The sequence below is a fragment of the Equus asinus genome, chromosome 7 (genome assembly GCF_041296235.1).
Source record: "Equus asinus isolate D_3611 breed Donkey chromosome 7, EquAss-T2T_v2, whole genome shotgun sequence".
Lineage (NCBI taxonomy): Eukaryota > Metazoa > Chordata > Mammalia > Perissodactyla > Equidae > Equus > Equus asinus.
Genome location: NC_091796.1, coordinates 82,599,010 through 82,626,921, shown reverse-complemented (window position 1 = coordinate 82,626,921; position 27,912 = coordinate 82,599,010). Strand labels below are relative to the sequence as shown.

General features: G+C 37.7%; 1 protein-coding gene across 8 annotated transcripts in view; it reads right to left on the bottom strand.

The window, feature by feature from the left end:
• Positions 1-27,912, bottom strand: part of LIN52 (lin-52 DREAM MuvB core complex component) — a 111,545-nt gene that overhangs the window by 57,391 nt on the left and 26,242 nt on the right. Inside the window, exon 6 of one of the 8 annotated variants that reach the window (XM_044773989.2) lies at positions 2,985-3,069. The exons of 4 other annotated variants lie outside the window; for them this stretch is intronic. In XM_044773989.2, the coding sequence (XP_044629924.1) occupies positions 2,985-3,069 (85 nt within the window). Of the gene's footprint in view, positions 1-2,984; positions 3,070-21,442; positions 22,445-27,912 lie in introns of those variants that run through there. 3 more of the 8 variants (XM_070514058.1, XM_044773999.2, XM_044774000.2) reach the window with 3 other exon arrangements.

Sequence of the window (27,912 nt, the reverse complement as noted above, 5' to 3'; positions counted from 1 at the left end):
GTAACAGCCAGTTTTAGAAGGGGTACATCCTTGATTACATAGGAAATATGGACTCTCTCACTGGAGATTGGGTGATCCTAAAGGGTAGATGCTTACAGGAATGCCTTATGGAAGAGGGCAGTGTATGACTTCAAGACTATTTACACAGGCAATGAAGAGGAGTCTACCATTAATACTGGCAAGGCAAGAGAGTAGTAAAGGTTTGGAGGGCACACATAAAAGTGATATGGAAGAACTGAAAGAGCAAGAAGACTGAGAGAAGAGTTGACAAAGAAAGGCAAATGGGATAACACTGAAGAATTAGAAGAAATCTGAGGGGCTGTCATAAATTTAGTCAAAGTTCCAACATGGGAAACTGCTAATTGACACTATAACTAGTTATGATCAAAGAACAGAGCTTTAATAAAATAAAATAAAACAGAGCTCTAATAAAATTTGCCCTGATTTTGTACCAGGGAATAAAAACAAAACACAGCCACCATTCACAGTGTTCTTTAGAAAGAAGTTATCATTTCATGAAGGTTCCCTCTCAAAACAGTGTTTCACATTATCTCCCCCTTTATTTCCTCCTACTGCTTGCCTCTTTCGCCAAAGCTAATGTTGAAATGTGACTTTTTCTGTGGTTTACTACATTTCATGATCTCAACCACACAGTCCATGATAATCTGGCATCACTATCTTGAGTCTGAAGATTCGGACAAGTTCAAGTTAATGCTTCTACTAATAATTCAATATATTGTAGTATGACATTTATTTTAGTGGGAGAATCATTTTATGGCATAATTTACATAAAAGCCCAAAGGGATAATAATTTTTTTCAACTGTACCTTAGTGCATTTTAGAGCAAAAATGATATGCTATGGGCTATCAGAAACTTGGGAATTCACAAAGTTCCCTCATGAATGTCAAGATCTTATCTTGAAAGCAACAAGTTGATTCTCTAATTTACCACAGAAGTGCCAGATGCTCATTTTATAGGCAGATTTCATAAGCCTTACATTTAATGAGAAATTGTTAGAGCTGCATTTGGCAGGGGAAGATCATTTCTCAGATGTTCAGACTACCAGCAGAACAAACTTTTTGCTTCATTCTTCCTAGGAGAGATTGACTGAAATAATTTGACAGTTAAAAATAACTTGAACAGTTAAAAATCTTCATGGTAAATTCTTTGTTGAAAGGTCAAGCCTATCTGCTGAAACGTATTCATTCTATTTCTTTCAGAGTAAGATGGGAGAATATGGTACTCACAAGACACAAAATAGTGTACAAAATCAGAATGATGTTCTGTTATATTGAAGGTTTTAGTCACAAAGCTGTGGCAAGTTGATCACTTGTACTACAAAGAATTTTACCTATTTCAAAGCTTATCCCACTTGTGCTAACTCCAAGGAACTGATCTGTCTAAGCTCTGGACTCATTCCATTCTAAGAAACTTTGCTCCTAAATTTGCCTAATTTGCTTAATAGATTCACAATCTTTTGATGGCTTAGGGAAACCTCTAAACTAACTTGATCAGAAAGCTGAAATGTCATCAAGAGAAGTAGGCCTAGTTCCAAGGGTCAGTGAATTTTTCTTATAAACGGCCAGAGAGTAAAGTTAGGCTTTGCGGGCCACATTCATTCTCTACCTCATACTCTTCTGTTTTTGAGTTTTATTTTTACAACCCTTTAAACATGTAAAAACGATTCTTAGCTCATAGGGAATACAAAAACGGGCTGTGGGCCATAGTTTGTGAACCTTTAGTTTAGAGTGGTGCCATCCAATGGAAATGTCTTATATCTGTGCTGTTTAGTACAGTAGCCACTAGCCACATGTAACTACTGAGCATTTGCTAGTGTGACTGAGGAATTAAATTTTTAGTTTTAATTAATTAAACTTTAAACAGCCACATGTGCCTAGTGGCAACTGTTTTGAATAGCACAGGTTTAGATGATCACCAATATTCCACAAGAGCCCTAGAAATCTCTGTATACTTATGTCCACCAAGAACCTACTGAAGGCTTGGACAAGAAGTCAGTCAGGTATAAACAGTAACTGTTATTAATAATAGCCTCCAACTGTTAAGTTAATTATTGCACATCAATTCAAATGATTAACACCAAGGAGAGGAAAAACACTGTATAAGCAACCTGAAACAAAACTAGCTGGCATTTCACAATTTATTAGTATGATGACCTTACCATAATGTTTGGGAAAATCAGAACTTTGAAGTGTTGAGAGAATGAGTTTATAGGGCTTTGAGTTAAAAAACACATACAGTATTCCTATTTCTGATGGAACTGAACATTTCTACCATTTGATTTGCATAGATTCTCCTATTGAAGACAGATGCAACTAAAATTAGGTTTGTTTGTCTGAGAAGACAACTGATTTCTCCCATCACTGACCTGAAACGCTCCTGGAAAATTGCTTTGCTTCATTCATCACACTGCCACTCCCAGCAAGGCCCCTAAAGTTCATGAGGCACAAACTTGCTTTGTTAGCCAAGCTGTTACAGAAGAAACCTAAGTCCTCATTTCCACGTGCGGACAAATCATTTCCCAAGTCCATTAATGCATTCATAACTTGATTCTTGGAACTTGTGAAGTAGAAAACATTCATTCAACTTTAGAGGAAGCTTTCAGTCAATGCCTTTAACATCCATTAAAGGCTATTTGTTTTCTGCACCTATCTGGGACAGCATTCTCAAAAAACTAAGCAAAGAATTTAAAACATACAGCAGGGTGCATATCACTACCCATATGTCCAGCTGACAGTCCATGACAAGACTCATACTATCCCCATAAAAAAGTTTCACCTCCAGTATTTCCTATTCTAAAACAGTCCTGGATCTAAAGGAATATTCCTGAAGAAAGGAAAACCATTTCATGTAAAATCATAGGTTGACTCACAGACCACAAATCAATGAGTGCAACCAGTTGGTATAATAAGTATTCACTCATAAGGCCCAAGTCAACCATCTACTAAGAGTCTAGAGTTGGTACCTCCATACAATGAAATGCTGTGCAGCAGCTGGGAAACAAAGAGGTAGATCCATCCGTATTGCAGTGGAAAGATAGCCAAGATATACTGCGGGGCGAAAAAACAAGTTACAAAACAGTATGTATATTACGGTCTCATCTGATGTGGTAACGTATAGAAACTTGATCATGCATGGAAAATGTCTAGAGTGTTCGTGGAGAAACTGCTGGCGGCGGTTACCTCTAGCAAGTCTAGCAGATAAAGTTTTTACTTTTCACTTTACATCCTTCCATACCATTTACATTTTTTTAAATTAAGAGTTTATATTACTTGTATAAGTTTAAAATGTTCCTTTGAAAGCCTAGAGCGATCTCTGCAGTGGTTTCTCAAGAGTCTAAGACAACACAGTGCCCCTTTACTATTACAATGTCGACAATTTAAAATGAAAAAGTCAAAGCTATTCCTTTTGTACTTAAAGCCACTATAATGTTCCTAAGACTGCTTCTGTCAATGAATTTCTCTAATGGAGACAAGAGAGAAAAATTCACACAACAGTATTATGAAACTGGGGGGGAAAAATGCACATTTCAAATAGGGCCTTGGTAGGACAAGACAATCCACAAGTGCCCATGAGCTCCAGGGCTGTAAAGATCCCAAGAGAGCCATCACATTTCAATTACCATCACTAACATTACTTATTATTTGGCCTGCTCCAGTCCCTAAGGAAGGCAGCTTGTGATGACAATACCCAGCCTCTTCTTGTAAAACAATTCATTAGGCAAAGCCGAACAGCTGGGGCAGCCACGTGCGAGTTCTTAAAGTGCCGCCCCACTGGGACCTCTGGCCCAGATTTCTCTTTTGGTGAGGAACAGCCACCACCCCTGTGACAGCTGTAGAGTCCTCCAGGGACACCTCAGGTTTAATCAGTACTTCCTGCACTGGAGAGGGCCATTTGATTTCTAACATAAACTAATGGCACTCGTGCTTTCAGCAGGTTACACCAGACATCAGATAAGAGGCTTTAGTGCATTTTTATCTTGTTCTAATGCTCCAGAGTTAATGAGGCAGCAAAAGATACTGTCATAGAGCCCCAGTATAGCTATATTATCCAATAAACAGACTCTTTCCAAGACAGGTTTAATATGGATCGAGGAGGTAAAGAGGGCTGGCTTAAGATTGATCCTATTGAGAGGATGAGAATCCAGTCACTGTAAGTAGGGCAAAATCATGCACATTCTACAGTAGACAAGGTCCTACAAGGAAAGTAAGGAGTCATCTTTACATATTAAGAGTAAAATGCTGATTTTTACCATTTCAAGCAGCATAAGTCTAAGAGATTTATTTGGCATTTTGGGCTAAGTTTTCAAAAAACGCTTCTAAATGAATCGACCTATTTTCATTTATTTTGCTGAAAAGTATTCTTAGGAGTTAGAGTTTTTTAAACAAGGCCAATACAAAAATGGCTTACTATATTAAGTACATAATATATAATTACATTAATATAATTATATTAATGTTAAATATATTATGTGATATATTGGTAAAAGATATTATAGTTTTTTTAATTTGCTATAAAGCAAATTTTATTATGCTAAACAGTACAGACAATATCACCAGAACCTACATCACAAAGGGCTTCAGAAATTCAACAATACTGATATGTCTATTATGATCAAGGCTATGGGAGACAAAGTGAAAATAAAAATCAGCCCTTAGATTCACCAGTCCAGGCTAAATGCATAAAAGAAAATTTTATTTAATCTTTAGTTTTTGTATCTTAGAATCTGTTTTGGTAAATATTCAGAAGTCAGAGAACCAAGCATTTCTCTTCTCCATAACTAGAGATATGTATAGCAGGTTCTACTCAGCATCTGCTGAGTAGATAGAAATATTAATAAGCTGACCATTAAAAACAGTCAATTTTAAAAGCTGATCATTTGAGTGGCTTGCCCCCTAAAGATGAAAAAGAGTCAAGATTTTCTAACGCTCACTTCCTTTGAAAAATAGCCAAAAGAAAAAACGTCTGTCCAATCTCTTTAAAGGACTTACATTCACACTGATTTAAGAGTACCAAACATACAATACAGTAAGGAAAACAGAATAAATCTTAACCTTTGTTTATAATTCACACAAGATAATCAACAAATTGTAAGAATGAAGTCCAATTCACAGATTAAAATCCATACACGCACCTCTAAAATCACGAATTCTGAGCTTTCTCAATGGAATTACATTCTTCTGCTTCTACCCACTGATCATTGCTTTTGCACAGGTCTCTTGTTCCCTATGGCAGAGAATGAGGGTGGCTTATCCCAATACCCATTCTCCCCTTCCTCCTTTTTAACAGAACTCCAACTTTTAGTAAGCAAAATTACAGTCCAGAATAAAAGATTACATTCTTCTGCAGCTAGGTTAGTCCAGATGACTAAGTTCTAAGTTCTGAGTGGGACTTCCAGAAAGACTGCTTAAAGGGAAAGGAGTCAGTTGTGTCTGATGCCCTTTTTGCCCTTCTCCCTTCCCATTTTCTTCTGGCCTACAACTCAGGCTTGATGGCTAGAGCTCTAGCAGTCATCTTGGGCCATGAGGTATCCTTTAGATGGAAGCCATGCACTAAGAAAGTAGAGTAGGGGGCTGGCCCAGGGTTTTGCTGGTTTGGATCCTGGGTGGGGACATGGCACTGCTCATCGAGCCATCCTGAGGTGGCATCCCACATGCCACAACTAGAAGGACCCACAACTAAAATATACAACTATGTATTGGGGGGCTTTGGGGAGAAAAAGGAAAAATAAAATCTTAAAAAAAAAAAAAGAAAGTAGAGTGGAAAGAAAGAAGCCTTAGTCATTGATACCACTGTGAAGCTACCCTGCTACTAGCCTGGCCCTATCTACCTCTAGACTTCCTTTTCGTGGAAAAAAAAATCTACTTTGTGTAAGCCTCAATTGTTTCAGATTTCTTATTATATATAGTTGAACCTCATCCTAATAGACCTGATATCCACAACTTTTTAGCCTATAACCCTGATAGTAGTTGAAATTATTCATTTCAATGATGACTTAATAATACTTTAGCAAACAGAACTTAAGCTCTATAATGCACACCCCCGTCCGCCCTAAACTGTATCCTCCTAGTCACAGGCGCTTAAAATCTTTAAATCATTTTGACTCTTGTGTCTCTCTTGTCTGTTACAATTTTATATCTATTTTTCCCTCCAAAATCTTTCTCATCTATCCCCTCCGTTGTATTCACACAGTCCTATCTAGTACAAACAGTTAGTGCATTCTCAGACTGCAACAGCTTCCCAGCTAGTCTCAGATCCATCACCACATCCTTCACTTCTCTCTGGGGGTTGCTGTCAGACTTTTGAAAATGATTTCCTCAGCCTGGTCCTTCAGGCTTTCCATAAGCTAGCTTATCCTCACTTTTCCAACCACATTTTCTAATGCTCTAACTAATCCAACCCATACTCAAAAACTGCTTCCCAGTCCGCAGTGTTTTCCTTCCTCCTGTATGCAAATATCAGCCATTAAGTCTACTTCAAATTTCATCTCTTCCAAGAGGTGTGCCTGAATTTTTTACCTCACTTTTTCCTCTTTAGGAATTTGTAGAACCCATGCTCAGAGAGCGAAGCAGGGTGTGAGATGGGCATGGTATGAGAAAGGCCAGATCACGCAGAGATATAAGGCCAAGTTAAGGTTTTTGCTTTTATCCTAAGAGCAATGGGAAGCCAGTGATGGGTTTTAAGAAGTGAATGAGGTCACGTGTCAATTTGCATTTCACACGTATTACTCTGACTGTAGAGAGGAGCAGTTATTGGAGAAAAGATCAATTCTACAGCTAATTCAGTTAGGAGAAGGGGAGAATTCCAGAAATAGATTAAAGGAGCTTGATAAAGCAGGCCTGTGTAGATGGAGAACTTGAAACTCAATATTCTAGAGGAAAATGATAGCCATTTGAGTAAATGTATGTTTACCATAGAAAACACTGGTAAATATTCATTAAAAGAGCTGATGTGCAGAATTTAGTACTAAATGTTCTCCTATCAAGAATGTATTGACATTTACAATGCCTGAACCTTGACTGGATCTTGGTTAAAAAAAAAGTTACAAGAGATTTTTAGTGAAAATTGAGGAATTTTGAATGTGGAATGATATTAGATGTTTTGCAAATACTCTTCATTTTTCTTTGATGTCATTAGAGTATTATTATGTAGGAAATTGTCCTTATTCTTACGAGATGTGTTCTGAAGTATTTAGGGGTAAAGTGCCATGTGCGAAACTTCCAAATAGTTCAAGGAGAAAAAAAAGTACACGAACACATACACACACACGTGTGTATGAAGGGAGGCTCACTGGGAACTTAAAAAATCTTCATAATGTACTAGTGGAAGAAAAGAAGACACTGAAATTTCTTCTTGAGTTAGTGAAGAGGGGGTTCTTTCCTGATCTATTAGTGGCATTTATTTACTTGATAATTTGAAATAAGTTATTTTTAACCTGCAGCTCCAAGGAAGTTTGGGATCTTAAAAAGTCAAACACCACATGAGGATTTTCACCCAACAATTATCCCTTATACAAGTAGTTAACCAATAGGTACACCAGTCTTCCCTTTAGTTTCAAGCCAGGTTACTCTTGGATTCATTCTAAGCCTGATTAAGGAGAGTGAGGAAGAAACTGACTGTCCTTTTTCAATCTGGAGACATGTTACTGAATCCTTCTCCAGCACCTATGTTTATTAAACCTTTAATACAAAGTTATCAATCCCTGCTGTGGAGCCATTTCAGAGAATAGCATTTACATAAGTAGTATTCAAATGATCTTCTGTTGTGTTGCTTTTTTCTTTGTTAATACCATTATCCTCCAACACTGTGAGACTGTTGGCTAATTAAACCCTTGTTTTTACTGAAGTTGACAGGTGACAGCAACATTGTGAATTCTCAAGCATCTTATCCTCTTTGTTAAATTGTACCGCCACCTACTACTCTTTTAAACCACTTGGGAGAAGGTTCAGGGTTTGTTGCAAGGACGGTTTTGATTCTTGAGGGATCTGCCCTAATACAAACTGTACTAGAAGAAAAGTATATGTGTTGGTTTTTCTATGTATTTTAAAAGGGCTTCCCTTAACTTGAGTTTCTCTCACAATTGCTGTAAGGAAAGAAAACACTAGAAAAATCCTGAAGGATCTTTAAAGACAGGAATATCAAGAATTTCTGTTTTAAGACTCCCTTTCTCATGGCAAATGGTTGATGACACACCACTTTAAGCAGTGAGGAAAGAACTGAGAATTAAGATACAGCAGATGTAGTTGTCATCAGAACTATAGCTGCCCCAGGGGCCAGTCCAGTGACATAGTGCTAAGTTTGCACATTCCACTTCCATGGCCCAGGGTTCGCAGGTTTGGATCCTGGGCGTGGACCCACACATTGCTCATCAAGCCATGCTGTGGCAGCGTCCCACATACAAAATAGAGGAAGACTGGCAAAGATGTTAGCTCAGGGACAATCTTCCTCACACACACAAAAAAACCCCCAAAACTATAGCTACCCCACTCTTGAGGAGGAATGAACGTTCCAAAGAAGAAATCCTGCATTTTAATTCTAAGAAAAGGAAAATGGAAAGATGAAAAAAGACCCAAGTTCAATTGTCAACAGTGACGGAAAGGGGAAATCATCTTAAAGGCATTGTATAAAATGAAGTTAGAAAGGATTTTTCACATCTACCATATCAGTATAAGTTGCATTTTCACTCAGGAAACAAGCATTGTCCATGTTGTATTTTCAACACAGTTATCCAACACAAAGTCATTTGACCTTAAACCAACCAACCAACCAACCAACAAACAAGGGAGGCCAAGGTCCAGTATCAATTCCTATCCCACCATTCCTAATCTCCCAGCAAGTTAATGCAAATCAAAGCAAGCACTTCAGTGCTGCTGGTAGTGAAGCCTGTTCCTTTCCCAAGAGAGGCCTGTAAAACAGGACAGTCACTGACAGCAGTACAATTACTGACACAGATACAGACTTTATGGACATGTTTATCTCTGCTGTAAATCCACACTCTCTCTCCACTCCGATTCACGAGTCATAAAGAAATTGCAGATAATGAAAAAGTTGGGGAAATTTACAGCATGTCGGAAACCTCAGACAGCCAGAAGAAATTAAAGAGCTGACTAGGGATAAATCACACAGGTACAATTAAAACTTCCTGCATACCTCCTTCATTTCCAAACTGAGGCACAATCCAATGGAGCTGATGAAAAGTTGAGGTCATGACTCCTCAGGTTGTAATCATTTCTTAACTAACTGCATGTTAAAAATTAGCCAATTCACAGGTCATGTGTAAATGCTGATTTCTTGCTGTTACTTTGATTTCCTTTGCTCTCCACTAGAAGCACCCACAGAGCAATTCTGTCTGTAAACAGGCCAAATTGCAACAAGCAATAAGTGAAAAGGTGATGTCCCCTCTCCCACTGCCATCTCTGTAGGTGCAGGACATTTTTTACCATCGCCACTGTGGACTGAGCATTAAAATGAGAAAGTGGAGCTACAATGGGTGAATGAAATTGAAGGTTTTTTCTTCCCCAATAAATAACCATTCTGAAGGTTTCATCTGATCTCTTTTCAACATTCCAAAGGAGATTTTAAGGGACTGATACATTTGATACTAGAATAAGAATTACTTCTGGTGATACTTGTTTTTTGATAGTGGACTGAGTTAATGGTCCATACTCTGATGTAACCATCTCCATGGGAACTTAAATGTGGCATGGCTTTAGCTATACCACTGCCCTCAGCTACCCAACTTTTGTTTTTCACATTCTTCCAGTCACAAAGGCTACGGGGTGGGGGGGGAGTGGAGAACAAAAAGGCAAAACACAACAAAACCCCAGACTTTACCAGAATATCTAAGTGCTAATTAATGTGCAACTATTGTTTCAATAAAGTAAAACAAAAAATACCAAAGATAAGAAATAATGTTTATTTTTTAAATAATAAGGCTTAATAGAGCCCCACAATTAAAGACTAGAATATTATGTTAGTTAATTGTTGGCCCCTCTATCCTATAAGCCTATAAAGTCCTCTGTGAAGGAAAAAAGGGAAGAGTCTATCAAATGCTGCACTCTTCCATTTTCCTCAACTTATTCAGATGAAACTAGCAGGTTTAAAAGACATCAACCCAAACAATTACAAGATCTCTCTGGAAAGCAGAAATGCACAACACAGAGTTTAGCAACTAACTTCTATGTAACTGAACCAAACTAAGAGTGTTAACAAAGTTATACACAAGTCAATACTAATCTCTGTGCATCTCTAGAGGGTGAAGCTTCAACCAAATTAGCTCTAATGATTTGGAAATTCTGAGCCCTGTCAAGAAATGAAGGTTAACAGGATTTTTTAGAGATATGGAGGACGCAATTGACATGGTTTCAATTTTGTTCCTATTTGACTCCTTGATGATTTGAGGTCCATTTTACACTTCAGAGAACCCAAATGTCATTTCCACTTTATATATTAAGATTTTATTCTCTATGGAATAAAAATAGTTCTAAGGAAATACTGAGAGCTTCAACCCAGGCATCACGACCATAAAAAACTTAGGTCCTACCTAGCTCATGGACCTCAATTCTATTCACCCACAAGCATAAGACATGATCTCTGATCTGCTTTTGCTTATAACAAAAAGTTCCTTAAGCTTTTAAGTGTCAGACTGGTGTCCAGTAACAAACAAGAACTATTAAATAGAGGCAGAGTTTTATTTACAAGTTTCCAAGAGGCAAATCATATTTTATCAAATGAGTTTTTGAGTAAAGCCAAGACACATATCTACTGTTTTCATTCTAGGAGGCAATGATACCACGAGATTAAGAATCTGAAGACCTGGATTCTAGTCCCAGTTTCACAGATAAGCAGGTGTGTCACTCTGGGCAAATCAATGAAGATCTCTGAGCCTCAATTACCTCACCCGTTCAAAAAGGAATGGTAGAATAGTAGTGAGAGTTAAATGAGAAAACACATGCAAGAAACACAGCAGGCTCAAAAATGTTACTTGCCTTTCCCTCTTTGTGAGACATGATTCAGATTCCTGGTTCTGTCACTAATGAGCTGTGTACTCGTCACTAGGCAAGTCACCTAATATCTTTAGGCTTCTGTTTCCGCATCGGTAACATCAGAGGGTTGGGACTCAATGATCTCTAAAGATTTCCTTTCAGCTCTAACATGGTACGATTACCGATTCTGCCACTAAATTACTGTGTGACCCTGGGAAAGTCACTTCATTTCTTCAGACCTCAGTTTCCTCACCTTTAAATACTGGAAGATGAATCAATATAAAAGTAGACAAAGACTATACTAAGAAATTCATAAAAGGAGGAAAAACAAATGGCCAGTAAAAATAATTTTATTAGCAATTAAAGAAATGGATATAAAAAATACTGAAACAGGGGCCAGGCAGGTGGCGCAGCGGTTAAGTGCGCACGTTGGCACCCGGGATTCGCCAGTTCGGATCCCCGGTGCGGACATGGCACCGCTTGGTAAGCCACACTGTGGTAGGCGTCCCACATATAAAGTAGAGGAAAGTGGGCATGGATGTTAGCTCAGGGCTAATCGTCCTCAAAAAATAAATAAATAAAAATAAAAAATAAAAAAAATTTAAACAACAAAAAAAGATTTAAAAAATACTGAAATATAATTTTTCATCTACAAAATGGACAAGTATTAAAAAGTTTAACAATATGCAGGGTTGGCTAAGATGTAGGAATACATGTACTTTCATTTACTGTTCTTAAAAATATAATTTGGACAAGTCTTCGTGGAGGTCACTTTGGCAGTATGTGTAAACAATTTTACATGTGCAATTCACTTTGATGTAGAGCAGAAGAGGCTCATCACAGCATGACTTACTTCACTGAAACACTGGAAACAACCTAAATGTCCATTAAGAGAGAATTAAGGAAACACATCATTAATAATCACACAACGGTATTCTGCACGGTCATAAAACTGATGATTTTGCTATGCTTGCATGGGTATTGAAAGATGTTCACAACGCACTAAGTCAAAAAAGCAGGTTGTAGAACAGGAATGGCATGATGCCACGTACATAAAATTTATGTGTATGTGCATATATATGTGTATGCATGTATGCACGTGTGCATAATACCTCTTAGAAAGAAATGTTTGGAGGATTTGGAGGAGTGTTCATCAAAATGTTAAAAATGACCACTACTTTGAGATCCTGTAATTTTGGGTGATTTTTGCTTTCTTTATATTTTCTGCAATGAATATGTATTGTTTTACAATGGCAAAAAAATAAAGCTCATATTTAACTTTTAAAAATATATATTACAAAAAAGATTCTATGACTCTTTAACAATTCTTTTCAGTTAGATAAGCAATATCTCTTGTTCTCGTCTTTCACAGAAAACATGTGGACAGCTGCATCAGTAGTGCTACACTGTACTCCTTTACTTAGACCTGTGCTAAGCACTTTACACACACCATTTCTAATCTCTACAATGCTATAAGAGCATTTTTATTCTAAAGAAAACAGCAGGGCTTTTACATTTTAGAATCTGTTTTCTCCCACATTAGATGTTATTTTGAAAGGAGGGAGAAAGAGATCCTTAAGACCAGAAAACTCTCCTTACTTTTAAAAAAGTCACTTCGTAAATAGAAATTTTATTCTCAGTTATATTTCAAATCTCAACTAGAAGCACTCCTGCACTTAGGAATTCTAAGCTGACACTAGGAATATACTCAAGATTGCTGAAACCCAGGAAAAGCACAAATGTGGTATTTAACAAAGCACACTGGACAATGCGGGATGGGATTCAGGCTGGTTATTTGTTGCAGGATGGCCTGGACAAGCAAACAAGAAACCAGAGTACTTGAGAATAAAAAACTTAGGGGCCGGCCTAGTGGCACAGCGTTTGAGTTTGCAAACTCTACTTCAGCTGCCAGGGGTTTGCCAGTTCGGATCCCAGGTGCAGACCTAAGCACTGCTTATCAAGCCATGCTGTGGCAGGCGTCCCACATATAAAGTAGACGAAGATGCACACAGATGTGAGCTCAGAGCCAGTCTTCCTCAGCAAAAAGAGGAGGATTGGCAGCAGATGTTAGCTTAGGACGAATCTTCCTCAAAAAAAAAAAGAGAAGAAAAAAAGAAAGAACAAAAAACTTAACTTCTAAATCATGTTGATACTTTTAGTTGCCGTTCTACATTAAAAGCACATTTAATTACTTTTTCATTTCCTGATATACATTCATGTAATTTAAATTGGAGAGATACAGAAAAGGAAATAGTCTGTGATCCAACATACAGTGGTCCCCCCTTATCTGAAGTTTCGCTGTCTGTGGTTTTAGTTACCCACAGTTAATCATGGTCCAAAAATATTACATGGAAAATTCTAGAAATAAACAATTCATAAGTTTTAAATCGTGTGCCATTCTGAGTAACATGATGAAGTCTCGCAGTGTCCTATTCCATCCCACCTGGGAAGTGAAACATCCCTTTGTCCAATGTATCTATGCTGTATACGTTACCCACCCCCTACCTCCATTTAGTCACTTAGTAGCCATCTTGGTTATCAGATTGACTGTTGTGGTATCGTAGTGCTTGTGTTCAAATAACCCACTTTACTTAATAATGGCCCCAAAGCACAAGAGTAGTGATGCTGGCAATTTATTACAGTATATTATTATAATTGGTCTATTTTATGACTAGTTATTATTGTTAAGCCCTTACTGTGCCTAATTTATAAGTTAAACTTTATCGTAGTATGTATAGTACAGTCACATGACACTTAACGACGGGGATACCTTCTGAGAAATGCATCCTAAGCAATTTCCTCATTTCGTGAACGTTATAGAGTGTACTTACACAAACCTAGATGGTATAGCCTGCCACACACCTAGGCTATATGGTGCTAATCTTATGGGACCACCGTCCTGTATGCAGTAGGTCATTGACCAAAACATGGTTCTCCCACGCATCACTGTACAGGGTTCAGTACTATCTGCAGTTTCAGGCATCCACTGGGCATCTTGGAACGTATCCCTGTGGATAATGGGGGAACTACTATATACGCACTCTCTCATATTCCCACCAATTCACAAACTTGTTTATCTTCATCTATTCTCCCGTTCTTCTTTTTATGATAGAGTAGCTCTCTTTCTTCTAATCTAAGGCCAATGCACCTGTGCTCTAAACCCTAACCCTTCAAGCCCTCTCAGAAATGTTACTTATACTTTATCCCTTTTCATGCTGTGTCTTCCATCTTTGCCACCAGAATTTAAACATACATAAGTCTATTGTCCTAAGGCAAATAATAAACTTTGACTCCACTTCTCCCTCTACCTACCACCCTCCCTCGCTCTTAACAGCCAAACTCTGAAAGCATTATCTACATTTCCCACCTTCCACTCATTCCTCACTCCATTTCAAACTGCCTCTACCACCCCATTAAAACTACCTCACTCATCCACACATTCAACTGCCTACACAATGTCTCCAACTAACATTCAAAGCCAAAGCCCACGTCAAAAACCAAACTCATAATCTCTTCTTTCAAATTTGTTCCTCCTCCATTGTTCTTTAAAAAAGCTTTAATGAGGTATAATTCATCTATGATTGAACTGCACATATTTGAAGTGTACAGTTGGGTAAGTTTTGACAAATGTATTCACCACTACTGAGGCAAAACCCTTCTGAGTCTTGTGAATTATGGGATTTTTCCAGTCTGGCTGGTGGGACTAGGCATATTAACGGCCCTGTGGTGTCGGTCACTGTTTCCTCTAATGCTTTTGAATGGTTCTTTCTTTAGCCTTAAGTAGTTTCCTCACATGAATGCGCTGATCAGCTGAATACTAGGAGGATCCTCTGCAGATCTGCAGGCTTCTCTCTCTGTCCAGCCCTCTCCTCTCTGGTACTCTGTCCTGTGAACTCAAGCTGCCTTGGTCTCACCAGACTGAGCTGTTTCTTCAACTCAGGGAGTCTGCTGGTCTCCACCTGGGTTCCCCCTCCCTGAACTGCAGTCTAGAAACTCTCAAAGCAGTAAGCTGGGACAATCACAGGGCTCACCTCACTTACTTCCTATCTCTCAGGGATCAGTGTCCTTTGTTGCCTGATATCCAGTGTTCTAGAAACCACTGCCTCATATATTTTGTCATTTAAAAAAACTGTTTTAGGTGAGAAGATGAATCTGCTCCCTGATATTCCAGCTCAGCCCAAAATAGAAGTCCTTCCACTGTTCTTTGTATGCCACCAGCCTACATGCTCATGGGAGAAATCTAGGAGACATCCTTGACACTTCCCTCTCCTCTCTCATTTCCCACAGCCAGTCGATATCCTAAATCACTCTCAAAGTCAATGACATCTCTCCCTGTCACTACCAGGACCCTAGTTCTAGGCACCACAGTCTTGGCTATTGCAATGACCTCCTATTTGGTCTCCCTAGTTCTTCTCTTACCCGTCTCCAAACCATTCTCTACAGAAAGTGGCCAGAAAGTGAATATTGCTTGCTTAAGCCCTTCAATGACTTTCCAGGGCTCTTAGGATAATGTCCAAAATCCTTAATACAACCAACAAGTCTTACAGGATCCAGTCTTTTTCTATCTCAGCAGTCACTGTCTGAGTTCGTCATTATTAGCCTTCTTTCAGTTCTTTGAAGGCATTATGCGCCTTCCCACTACCAGACTTTGCTCATCCCTCTAGAAAGCTCATCTCCCTTCCCTTCACTCAGTTAATTCCTATCATTCTTCACACTTAAATATCTTTTTTTCAGAACTATCCCTGCCCTCTTAACCCCTGACTCACATTGTACTTAAAATAATTTATCAGCAAATAATTATTTAATACCCTATCTACTAGAATGTTAGCTCTATGACAGCAGGAACCATCTCTGTCTTATTTACTGCCAAGTCCTTGGTACCTAGCACAGTACCCTGAAGGTATACAATAAATATTTGCTGTATGAATGTGAGATAATAGAAAATATATATATTGGCCTTTGTCCAAGTTCCTGGTACAGAGTTCCTAAAACCCTTGTAATTTCCTAAGTGATAAGAGCTCTAGGAACATCTTTTCTCCCAATATTTATTGACCGTGGTTCCTGACACAGAGCTCCTAAATCCCTTGGAATTTCCTGGGTGATGGCAGTGTCTTTTACACTATTAAAGTGACTCCTGGTGAGCTCCTGGATACAAGCTATTCACCAGAAAGCCCAAGCCATGATTAGAAGCTTGAAATTTTCAGTCCCACCCCCAATTCTCCAGAGATGGGAGAGGGGCTGGAAATGAGTTAATAATCAATCATGCCTATGTGATGAAGCCTCATAAACATCCCAAAAGTATGGGGCTCAGGGAGCTTCCAGGGTGCTGAATACGTGGAGAGGCTGAGGGAGTGGTGCGCCCCTTCCCACATACCTTGCCCTACACATCTCTTCCATCTGGATGTTCATCTGTATCCTCTATCATATCCTTTTATAATAAACGGGCAGACAGTAAGTAAACTTTTTCCCCCCGCAAGTTCTGTGAGCTGCTCTAGCAAATTAATCAAACCCAAGGAGGAGCTAGTGGAAATATTCAATTTATGGCTAATTGGTCAGAAGCACAACTGACAACCTAGACTTGCGACTGACATGTGAAGTGGGGGGGTGGGCGGGGAGTCCTGTGGGACTGAGCCCTTAACCTGTGGAATCAGCAGCAGCAAATCTGGTGTTGCAGAATTACTTGGTGTGGGGGAAAAAACCCCACAAATCTGGCGTCAGAAGTGTTGTTAGTGTGATAGTAAAGAAGAAAGACACAGGAGGAATAAGAGTAGGTTTTCCTGACACGATGAATGTCCATGTCTTAAAATAATAGAATTTTAATGCTGTAAGGATCTTAGAGGTCTGCTAGTCCAACAACTTCATTTTTAAACCGAGGAAACTGATGCTCAAGGTCACACAACTAAATTACTGATAAAGGTGACACTAGGCAACAATAAAACCTAAAATTTATTGATAGTTTATTAGGTGTCAAATACCATATTATGCATTTTTTTACTGAGGTAAAATTCACACTTTTCAAGTGTGCAATTCAGTGGCATTTAGTATATTCATAACATTGTGCAACTGCCACTTATATCAAGTTCCAAAATATTTTCCTAACCTCAAAAGAAAATCCTGTACCCATTAAGCAGTCACTTCTCACTTCCCCCCTCTCCTTGATTGGTAACCACCAACTTTTTCTCTGTCTCTATGGATTTACCTACCCAGGATGTTTCATATAAATGGAATCATACAGTATGGGACCTTTTGTATCTGGATTCCTTTATTTAGTATAATGTTTTTGAGATTCACCCAAACTGTAGTACGTTATCAGTACTTCATTCACTTTTATGGCTGAATAATATTCCACTGTATGTATATACCATATTTTGTTTATCCAGTCATCTGTTAGTGGACATTTGAGTTGTTTCCACCTTTAGGCTAGGCGAACAAGAATAGTGCTGATATGAACATTCATGTACAAGCATTTGTTTGAGCATCAAACAATTCTTTTGAGCATCTGCCTAGTAACGGAATTGCTGGGTCATATGGTAATTCTACGCCTAACTTTTTGAGGGTCTACCAAACTTTCCCACAGTGGCTGCATCATTTTACATTCCCACCAGCAACTGTATGAGGGTTCCAATTTCACCATATCCTTGCCAACATTTGTTATTTTCTGTTCTTTTTTAAAAAATTATTATTATTATAGTCATCTTGGTGGGTGAGAAATGGTATCACATTGTGTTTTTGCATTTCCCTAATGACTAACAATGTTCAGCATTATTTTATATGCTTATCGGCCATTTGTATATCTTCTTTGGAGAAATGTCCACTCAAGTCCTTTGTCCATTTTTTAATTTGGTTGTTTGTCTTTTTGTTGTTAAGTTGTAAGAGTTCTTTATATATTCTGGATACTAGACTCTTATCAGATATATGATTTGCAAAAGTTTTCTCCATTCTGTGGGTTGTCTTTTCACTTTCTTGATAATATCCTTTGATGTACAAATGTTTTTAAATTAAATGAAGTCCAATTTATCCATTTTTTCTTTTGTTGCTTGTGTTTTTGGTGTCATATGTAAGCATCCATGGCCAAATCCAAGGTCATGAAGAGTCATGCTAGGCATTTTACAATCATCATCCACTTTCATCCACTCAACAACCAAATAAGATAGGTATTATTACCTCCATTTTACAGACTAGGAGAATGAGGCTCAGAGAGAGGTAACTTGTAAAGTTAGTAAGAACCAGTCTGTTTCCAATGACCTGGATCTTATAATTCCCAAGCCAGTTTTTCTCTCCATATTCACAACATAGCAGTTTGCTTCCTATGGAATGAGGAATGAGGGACTAGAGAGAAGTCATGGTCTTCCTGTAACTTTACCTCAGAAGCAGCATTCCAACATTTTTGCTGTCACTAGATCCAGCCCACACTTAAGAGAAGATCATGCAAGGGCATAAATACCAGTAGCAGGGATCACAGGGGACCATCTTAGAAGCTACCTATCATACCAGGGTTCTGTTTTAACATTACATATCCTCTCCTGGGTGATCTTCTCACCTATGGATCTAACTAGAACCTACAAGCTGATGATGTCCAAAACTCTACTTCCTGTACACTAGATCCATACATTCAACTACCTCCTGGGTCTATCCACCTAGACAGCCTACAGATACAGTACAACTGAACTCCCCAATCCTTCTTCTCAAAGGTAGTCTTCTCCCTATATTTACCCAAGCCAGAAACCTAAGAGTCATTCTTTGTTTTGTAATTGAAATATATTTGACGTATCACATTGTGTAAATTTAAGGTGTACACTAAGAATCAACTTTATTTCCTTTATCCTCAATCCATCTTTTCTACCATGTTGGCAAAGTGATATTTTTAAGAATGTAAATATGATCACATCCTACTATGCTTATTTCCCATATGCTGCCATCATGATAACAACTGTTAGCAGTTTTTAAGCACTTATTAAGTGCCAACACTATGCTAAGGTTTTATAAATAATACTGCATCAAATCATCAAAATAATACTCTAGGGACTGGCCCCATGGCCAAGTGGTTAAGTTCGCACGCTCCACTTTGGCGGCCCAGGGTTTCACCAGTTCGGATCCTGGGCGCAGACACGTCACTGTTCATCAGGCCATGCTGAGGCAGCATCCCACGTGTCAACTAGAAGGACCCACAACTATAATATACAACTATGTACTAGGAGGATTTGGGGGAGAAAGAGCAGGAAAAAAAAGAAGATTGGCAATAGTTGTTAGCTCAGGTGCCAATCTTTAAAAAAAAATAATGATGATGATAATAATAATACTCTAAAGTAACAGATCTCAAAGTGTGATCATGAAACCCCTGGAGATCCTGGGGATTGTGAAGCCCCTTTCAGGGAGTCCATGAATTAAAAATATGTACAATACCAAGATGCCTTATTTCACTCATTCTCTCATAAGTGAACAGTTATGTTTTCTATAGCCTACCTAACATAAGATATCTCAACATATTGAAAGCAGAAGCAGATAGGAAAATCCAACTGTCTTTTATCACGACAGACATTAAAGGAATTTGAAAAAATGTAAAAAACGCCACTCCTCTCACTATCTGTTTGTTTGGAAAACAGTTATTCTTCATAAAAATATGTTATTTATGTTCACATGTAATGGGTTTATTCCTATTTTTAAAATAAATATTTTAAAACTTTCTCTGTTTTACTATCTGAAACAGTAAATACAGATAGCTATAACCCACAAAAATAAGAGCTCTTCTGGGTCACCATTACTTTTTAAGAATGTAAAGAAGTCCTGACACCAAAAAGTTTGAGAACCACTGTTCTAAGGTCACCATCTCCATTTCACAAATGAATGAACTAGAGCTTAGAAAGTGGTAGACGGAGATTCATAACAAAGCTATATGACTCTAGAAGCCAGACTTAATTACTACATTGCCCTCACCTACTAGCTACTTATCATCTGGCTTCTACCTACTTATCTCCAGGTTATTGTTCTTTTCCTTATATCATATTCAGGTCATCACTTCTCTCCACTAGCCTTAGTTTCTTCAAACAAAGGTACTTCTTAAGCTATATTTTGAAAAAGCAATTCCTACAAGTTGCTCACTACAATAAGATAATTTCCTCTCCCAAAGTTTTCTTTAAACCAGACAAGCATAAGTTTTTCAACCTATCAATTATAGATAAGATATAATTCCTTGGATCTGATCTCTTCAGAATTTCTTCTTAAAAACAAACCTCACAAAACGTCCACAGTGATGCCAACAATTATACCAACCTCCCAGTAGACATGTTTTGGAACCATGAAACAGGGACTTAAAGTCATTGCTCACATGCTTTACATCAGTTACATTAGTTATTCATTTCTACAAAGGGTTTATGATCTGAAAAAGAAAAACTATGCTGGACAGCAAGCGACTAAAGATTATTTATAGTTGGGGGCCAGCCCTGTGGCACAATGGTTAAGTTTGGCACACTCCACTTTGGCAGCCTGGGTTCACGGGTTTGGATCCGGGGTACAGACCTAAGCCACTTGTCAGCTGCGCTGTGGCAGCAACCAACACACAAAATAGAGGAAGACTGGAACAGACGTTAGCTCAGAGCTAATCTTCCTCAGCAAAAAAAAAAAAAAATGGCAGGGGGGAGATTGTGTATAGCGCTTCAATGATTTCCTTAACCTTCACAACAAAGACACCCAAACAAGCTCTTTTTCCTGAGGCATCTTTATAGCAATGCATTTCCTTCTTCATGCTGGCTTTTCCTAGTTGACTGGGAAATTGGAGACAGATTCGTTTTCACAAAATATAGCTCTAATCCCCACAAAGTTGCCTTGTTTTTTTTAATGTTTAAAGCTATTCCTCAGGGGCTGGCCCGGTGGTGCAGTGGTTAAGTTTGCACGTTCTGCTTCTTGGCAGCCCAGGGTTCATCAGTTCGGATCCCGGGTGCAGACATGGCACTGCTTAGCAAAAGCCATGCTGTGGCAGGCGTCCCATGTATATATATATATATAAAAAAAAAACATTCCTCAAAAGAAACCTATGTAGTAGGCTCAACTGTTTCTAAAACTAATCCACTGCACAGGGTGGATTTCCCATTCAGGGTCACACTGTAAGCTCTATAAGCACAGCACTTATCAGAATCATTAATAATCCAACTGAAATCAATGGCTCCAGTATAATTCCCTGTGGTTTCCCAATTCCACCCAAACAAGTTTTCTCTATTCTAACAATTATCTCTTGCTTGGATCTGCTGTTTCCATTCCACATTATCAATTCACTCTATATTTCTTATACCACTAGCCATAGTGATTTCCATACACTTACAAAAGACAAAAAGATCTGTCTTCTGTTTTTATAATTAACGGATGGAAGTTTAATTATTAATGTGAGACTAAAATCTTCCTTGTTTTTTTCTATCCAATTCTAAAATAATTATACGCATCAACTGGGTTGTTAGTTCATTATGCAAGTTCTTTTATTGTATAGTGCCAGAGTTAGTCAACAAATAATTAATGATGCTTTGGTTTTTCAAGGAAAGTGGTTTTCCAAGGATTTTCAAATAACAAATGGTAACATTTAAAAATGCATCATTCAACAATGTTGTGAGAAAACTTAAACACCAAATCAGGAAACCAGTGAGTTGAGGAAATACACCTTCACTTTCTCCGTTTGAATCTTTTCTATTATGTAACCAATAATAATATTCTGATATTCCCAGGGGGGAGAAGTGGAAGAAGAAAACAATTTGGCCAGCCTAAGACACACTAGTAATTTAGTATTTATTTCTAAGATATTACAGCTTTGACATTGGCATAACACAAATTAAAATGGCAGGGGTGGTACAACAAAAAAAGAAAATATCACTAAACTTAACTACACTAACATTCAAAACTTCTGTTTAAGTTAAAGAAATTTGAATATGGATTGTATATCAGATAACTGTATTATGTGATGTTAAATTTGAGTGTTAATTGTATTGTAGATATGTAGAATGTCCTTGTTCTTAAGAAATAATGCTGAAGTATTTATGAAGTATCAAGATGTCTGCAGCTAGCTCTCCAATAGCTAAAGAATAAAACAATAAAATTAAAAATTATATATAGAGAGATAAAGCAAATGTGACAAACGTTAACAATTGGTGAACAGATGAAGGGTATATGAGTATTTATTGTTCTATTTGTACAACTTTTTAAAGAGATTTGAAACTTGAAAAAATATAAAGATGGGAGAAAAAAACAGACTTCAGTTCATTAAAATGCATCATTAAGAAAATAAAAAGGCAGGGGGCGGCCCCAATGCCAAGTGGTTACAGTTCTGTGCCCTCTGCTTCGGCGGCCTGGGTTTGGATCCTGGGTGCAGACCTACTCCACTCATCAGCCATGCTGTGGAGGCATCCCACATACAAAGTAGAGGAAGGGTGGCACAGATGTTAGCTCAGGACTGATCCTCCTCAAGCGAAAAAAAAAAGAGGAGGATTAACAATGATGTTAGCTAAGGGTGAATCTTCCTTACCAAAAAAAAAAGAAAAAGAAAATGAAAACACAAGCCACAGAGTGGGATATTAGCAATTTATGCAACTGACAGAGGATGCATATCTGGAATATAAAAACAATACTTGCAAATCAATTTTTAAAAGACTGACAACCCAATTTTTATTTATTTATTTATTTTAATTTTTTTTAAAGATTGGCACCTGAGCTAACAACTGTTGCCAATCTTTTTTTTTTTTTCTCCTTTATCTCCTGAAATCCCCCCAGTACATAGTTGTATATCTCAGTTGCAGGTCCTTCTAGCTGTGGCATGTGGGACGCCACCTCATCGTGGCCCGGCGAGTGGTGCCATGTCCGCACCCAGGATCTGAACCAACGAAATCCTGGACCGCTGCAGCAGAGCACACGAACTTAACCACTCAGCCACGGGCCGGCCCCAACAACCCAATTTTTAAAGATGAGCAAGACATATGAATAAGCACTTTACAAAAGAGGTTATCCAAATGGGCAATAAACATAAGAAAAGGTGCTCAATCTCATTAATTATTAGGGAAATGCAAATTAAAACTACACTGAAATACCACTCTACCTATTAGAATGGCTAGAATTTAAAAGACTAAGGGCCAGCCCCATGGCATAGTGGTTAAGTCTGGCATGCTCCACTTTGGCGGCCCAGGTTCACAGGTTTGGATCTCAGGCACAGACCCACACCACTCATCAAGCCATGATGCAGCAGTGACCCACATACAAAAAACAGAGGAGGATTGGCACAGATGTTAGCTCAGGGCTAATCTTCCTCAAGCAAAAAATAATAATAATAAAATAAAAGACTAAAAATATAACCATTGGTAGGACTTGGAGGAACTGAAATTTCTTGTGGGCTTACGAACTGATATAACCACTTTGGAAAACTGTTTGGAAGTATCTACGAAAGCTAAACATATATATATACCCCCAAGCTAGTAATTCTACTCCTACTTACATATACAACAAAAAGGCATGTACCAAAAAAAAACAAAAAAAAAAACCCCAAGAATGCTCATAGTATTTATTTATATTAGCCAAAAGCTGGAAACAATCCAAATGTCCATCATTAGTGGAATGAAAAAATAAATTGTGTTGTAGTCTTACAATGAAATACTACACAGCAATGAAAATAAACAAATGACTGCTAAAGATAATGACATAGATGAATACCAAAATGTTGAGCAAAAGAAGCCAGACACAAAAGAGTATATAATTTGTGATTTCATTTATATAAAGTTCAAAAATAAGCAAAATTCTTTCACGATACTGTAAGTCACAACAGTGCTTGCCTTTGGGGAAGGAGCAGGTAGTAACTGGGAGGGACATGAGGAGGCTTTATATATTGGAAAGGTTCTATTTCTTGATCTGCTCTGGGTCATGAGTATTGATTTTATGAAAATTCATTGAGTTGTACATTATGATTTGTGTACTTTTCTTATGTATATTATACTTCAATTTTTAAAAGCTTATTAAAGAACAAAATACGATGGAACAGTGGAATGTTTTTACATCCTGAATCTGAAGTCTCATTTTAGTTCTCTTCTCTTTATAATCCATATCCAAAACTTCAACCTGTCAGATTTAACTATCCTCTCAAAGGATTTCTTTACTATTATCCCACCAGGCAACTTTCAATGTATCCTTCTACAACAGAGTCAATCAAACGTAGCAGTTCTTCCTTTAAAAATATCATCCCCTTTTTTTCTATTATATTTCTCAAATTCTTTTCAGTTATACCAAACATTAGTAGCTTTCACCAAGCGTTTAGTTTAGACTTAAAGGTTAGAGATACTTCTCTTCTACGTATCAAAAGTAATTATTTTTCTAGATTTCCTACAGCAAAGTGCTTTGTCATCATTTATAAATTCCCATGCAACATCATCACCTTCCCGGATCATATTTCTAACACAAACCAGTAGAAAGAACTAAGAAAAAAACAAAGAAACTGACATTACATTTAAAACAAAAATCACTCTTCATTTTGTTGAAATCTCTAGAGTATCAAAAACCAAACTATTAAATAAACAAACAAAAAAAATCAGAAAAATGCCAGTTTATTTCCCCCGGAGCAGAAACAGTCATTCTTATACCTTAAGCCTGGCAAGAAACTCAACTCCTACACATTCCTGTTGCAATTATTCAGGTCTCTTCTCTTTGTCATAATACAACTATATTCCAAGCTAAAGAAAAATAAACTATCAGGTCCATTTTACTTCCTAACTGAACAGTTGCAGTTCCATTTAAGACTGAGAGACATTCTAAATGGTTCTTTGCTCCTACTGAGTAGTTAATATTGAGTTCAATTCTCCAATTACAAGGAAGAAAGGCTGAAAACACAAAGCTTGACAAAATCTTGGCCAATGTTTGCTTATGAAAAGATGCCTCTTGGGGCCGGCCCTGTGGCCGAGTGGTTAAGTTTGCGCACTCCACTTCGGAGGCCCAGGGTTTTGTCAGTTCGGATCCTGGGCATGGACATGGCACCACTCATCAGGCCATGTTGAGGCGGCACCCTACATGCCACAACTAGAAGGACCCACAACTAAAAATACACAACTATGTACCAGTGGGCTTTGGGGAGAAAAAGGAAAAAGTAAAAAAAAAAATCTTTAAAAAAGAAAAGATGCCTCTTTTGCCAACTAAGTCATCTATTGCCCTTGACCCAACAGCCTACCACTCCTTTTGTTCTGCTTCCAAATTTCTACTTCTGGAAGGACAGGCTAAGGATGGGAAATGAAGTATCACTAACTTTCACTTTGCTATTCATCACTTGCTTAAAATGATCGATTGTTTTTAATGGATCCAGTCATTTTTATTTAGAAACAGTCCATAAACGAGTTTAAAATTTTAACTGCACAGGAAATTAGGAGATAGATCTTTCAAGTAACTATAATTTTGTTTCTAAAACAGTGTATAATTTTTCTTTTTTTGTAGATAGTTTTCTTCCCTGCTCAACAGAATAGAATGTGTTCACTGTTGACAATTTGGAAAATTCAGAAAATTTTAAAGAAAAAAAATCACTCGAGATAGCCATTAAAACATCCTGGTGTATTTCCTTACAGTCATTTGTTTATGCCCATGCTCTCAAAACAAAACAAAAAAGAAAAAAGAGAAAAAAACCCCTTTGACTTTGTGCTCTGCATTTTTTCACTTGTAATTATCCTCACATGTAGCAAGCATTAAATGCTCTTTAATGCCTTAACATGATTTTTAACGGCTACGTTGTCTTCTACTGTATGGATGTACTATAATTCACTTGGTTATTCCCCTAATGTTGAACTTTAAATTGTTTCACTATGTACATCTTCTCATCTACCATACATTTTATAGAATTAAGGAAAATGCTACTTTAAAACCAACCCCATCCAAATTAACTTATGCCCTGCCTGCTTTCCTCTATCCTTCCCCTCCCCTCAAAAACATCAGAAGAGAATAAAACACGCAAGCATTTTATGGTAAAATCCTCTTTGTGTGTAAAGCCATTTCAGAGGCCATGTTGGGTTTATGAAATAACTTGACTAATGGATAAAAGACATGAATGTTTATAAGCCTTAAAGGTAATTTGAGGCTTCGTGTATCCTAATTTGTTAACCAAAGACAAAATGAGAAATACTGGCATGTTTTATTTCCCATTATCATAATACATTTTTAAAAACAAAATACTTATGGCTAAATTGACAATTTTTAATTATGAGGAATAACCTTGATCCCTTCTATGTAGGATTTCTAGATTTCAAACCATATTACTACCTAAATAGGATGCCATACTAATGACTACAGTGAGATGGTAGCAATGCATAAAACAACAAGAAGTTTCATTTACTATTTGAGAAATGGAGATTACAACATTAACTTTTAAAGTTGCTTTTTAATCAAGTTCCCTGGCTTTATTTTTCAGGTTAAAATAATTTAAATGTATACTTCCTTGAATTTCCAGTTCTTGTCAACAGATATGATCAAGAAACAAGAAAAAAAAGCTCATCTTCACAAGAAATGAACATTAAAATAAGATATTAATATTTTGCCTATCAAGTTGGCAAAGACTTTAAAAAATTATAATACTTCATGTTAGCAGGGAAGTAGGGGTAGATAGTGCCCTTCTGGAAGACAATTTGGCAATATATTTCACTCTCCATCAGAGATCCCACAAATCTCCAACTACATGTAACATGCAGTCTTCTCTCCTAGGAGGAGTTTACCCTGGTGCTGATATAATCCAAATATAGTTCTTAATTAATAGATGCATTAGCATCAAATATTTTTGGCCAATTATTGTTACTTCAAATTTAAACTTCTGAACTTTTTTTCCAGTTAACAAAGATTTGGACATCTACATATACACAAAGGTCATAACAATTTCCTGAATAGCTACAGATAGGTAACTGAATGAAATAATACTACTATGGAAGAAAACTATACAAAGTAATTTATTCAACTTAGAGGTTTAATAACCTGCCAAAGAATACAGGGACTCCACGACTCCATTTCTGAAGTTATAGATAACCTGTTTCACATATTCATTTCCATGAGAAAAAAAAATAACTATCTAAAACATACCTGTTGCCTAGGTGATGGGACTAAACCAGACAACAGCATTGCTTTCCTTCTATTACTAACACTAACTTATACCAATAGCTTTTACTTTTGTTTTTTTGAGGAAGATTAGCCCTGAGCTAACCACTGCCAATCCTCTTTGCCGAGGAAGGCTGGCCCTGAACTAACATCTGTGCTCATCTTCCTCCACTTTATATGTGGGATGCCTGCCACAGCCTGGCTTAACAAGTGGTGCCATGTCCGCATCTGGGATCCGAACCGGCGAACCCTGGGCTGCCGAAGCAGAACGTGCGCGCTTAACCGCTGCGCCACCGGGCCGGCCTCAACTTATTTCTAAAATAATTAAGGCACCTGCCTACTAAGGGACATGTAAAAGAGTTAGGTAATTGTTTTCTTTAACTAAATCTCTCTCTTCCTTCTGACATCCCTGTTATTAACCAGGTTCAAAACATCATGGTAGACTCTAATTTCCGCTTACCTCCTAAGATCTATCCAGACAGTTACCTACCTAGTCCTGAAAATGATATACCTGGAACAACTATTGTCAGTGCGCTTCTTCCCATTCTAACTGCCACCATTCATTCAAGCCCTCAATTATTCTTGCTGGACTTCCGCAATAGCTTCCAGCCTCCTGTCTCTACCATTTCATCCCATTCTATGCACGAATGCCTCCTAAAGGTGTGTGACTTCCCTATTCAGAAATCTTCAGTGGTAGAATTTTATTTTTTTTTTGAGGAAGATTAGCCCTGAGCTACCATCTACTGCCAATCCTCCTCTTTTTGCTGAGAAAGGCTGGCCCTGAGCTAACATCCGTGCCCATCTTCCTCTACTTTATACGTGGGACGCCTA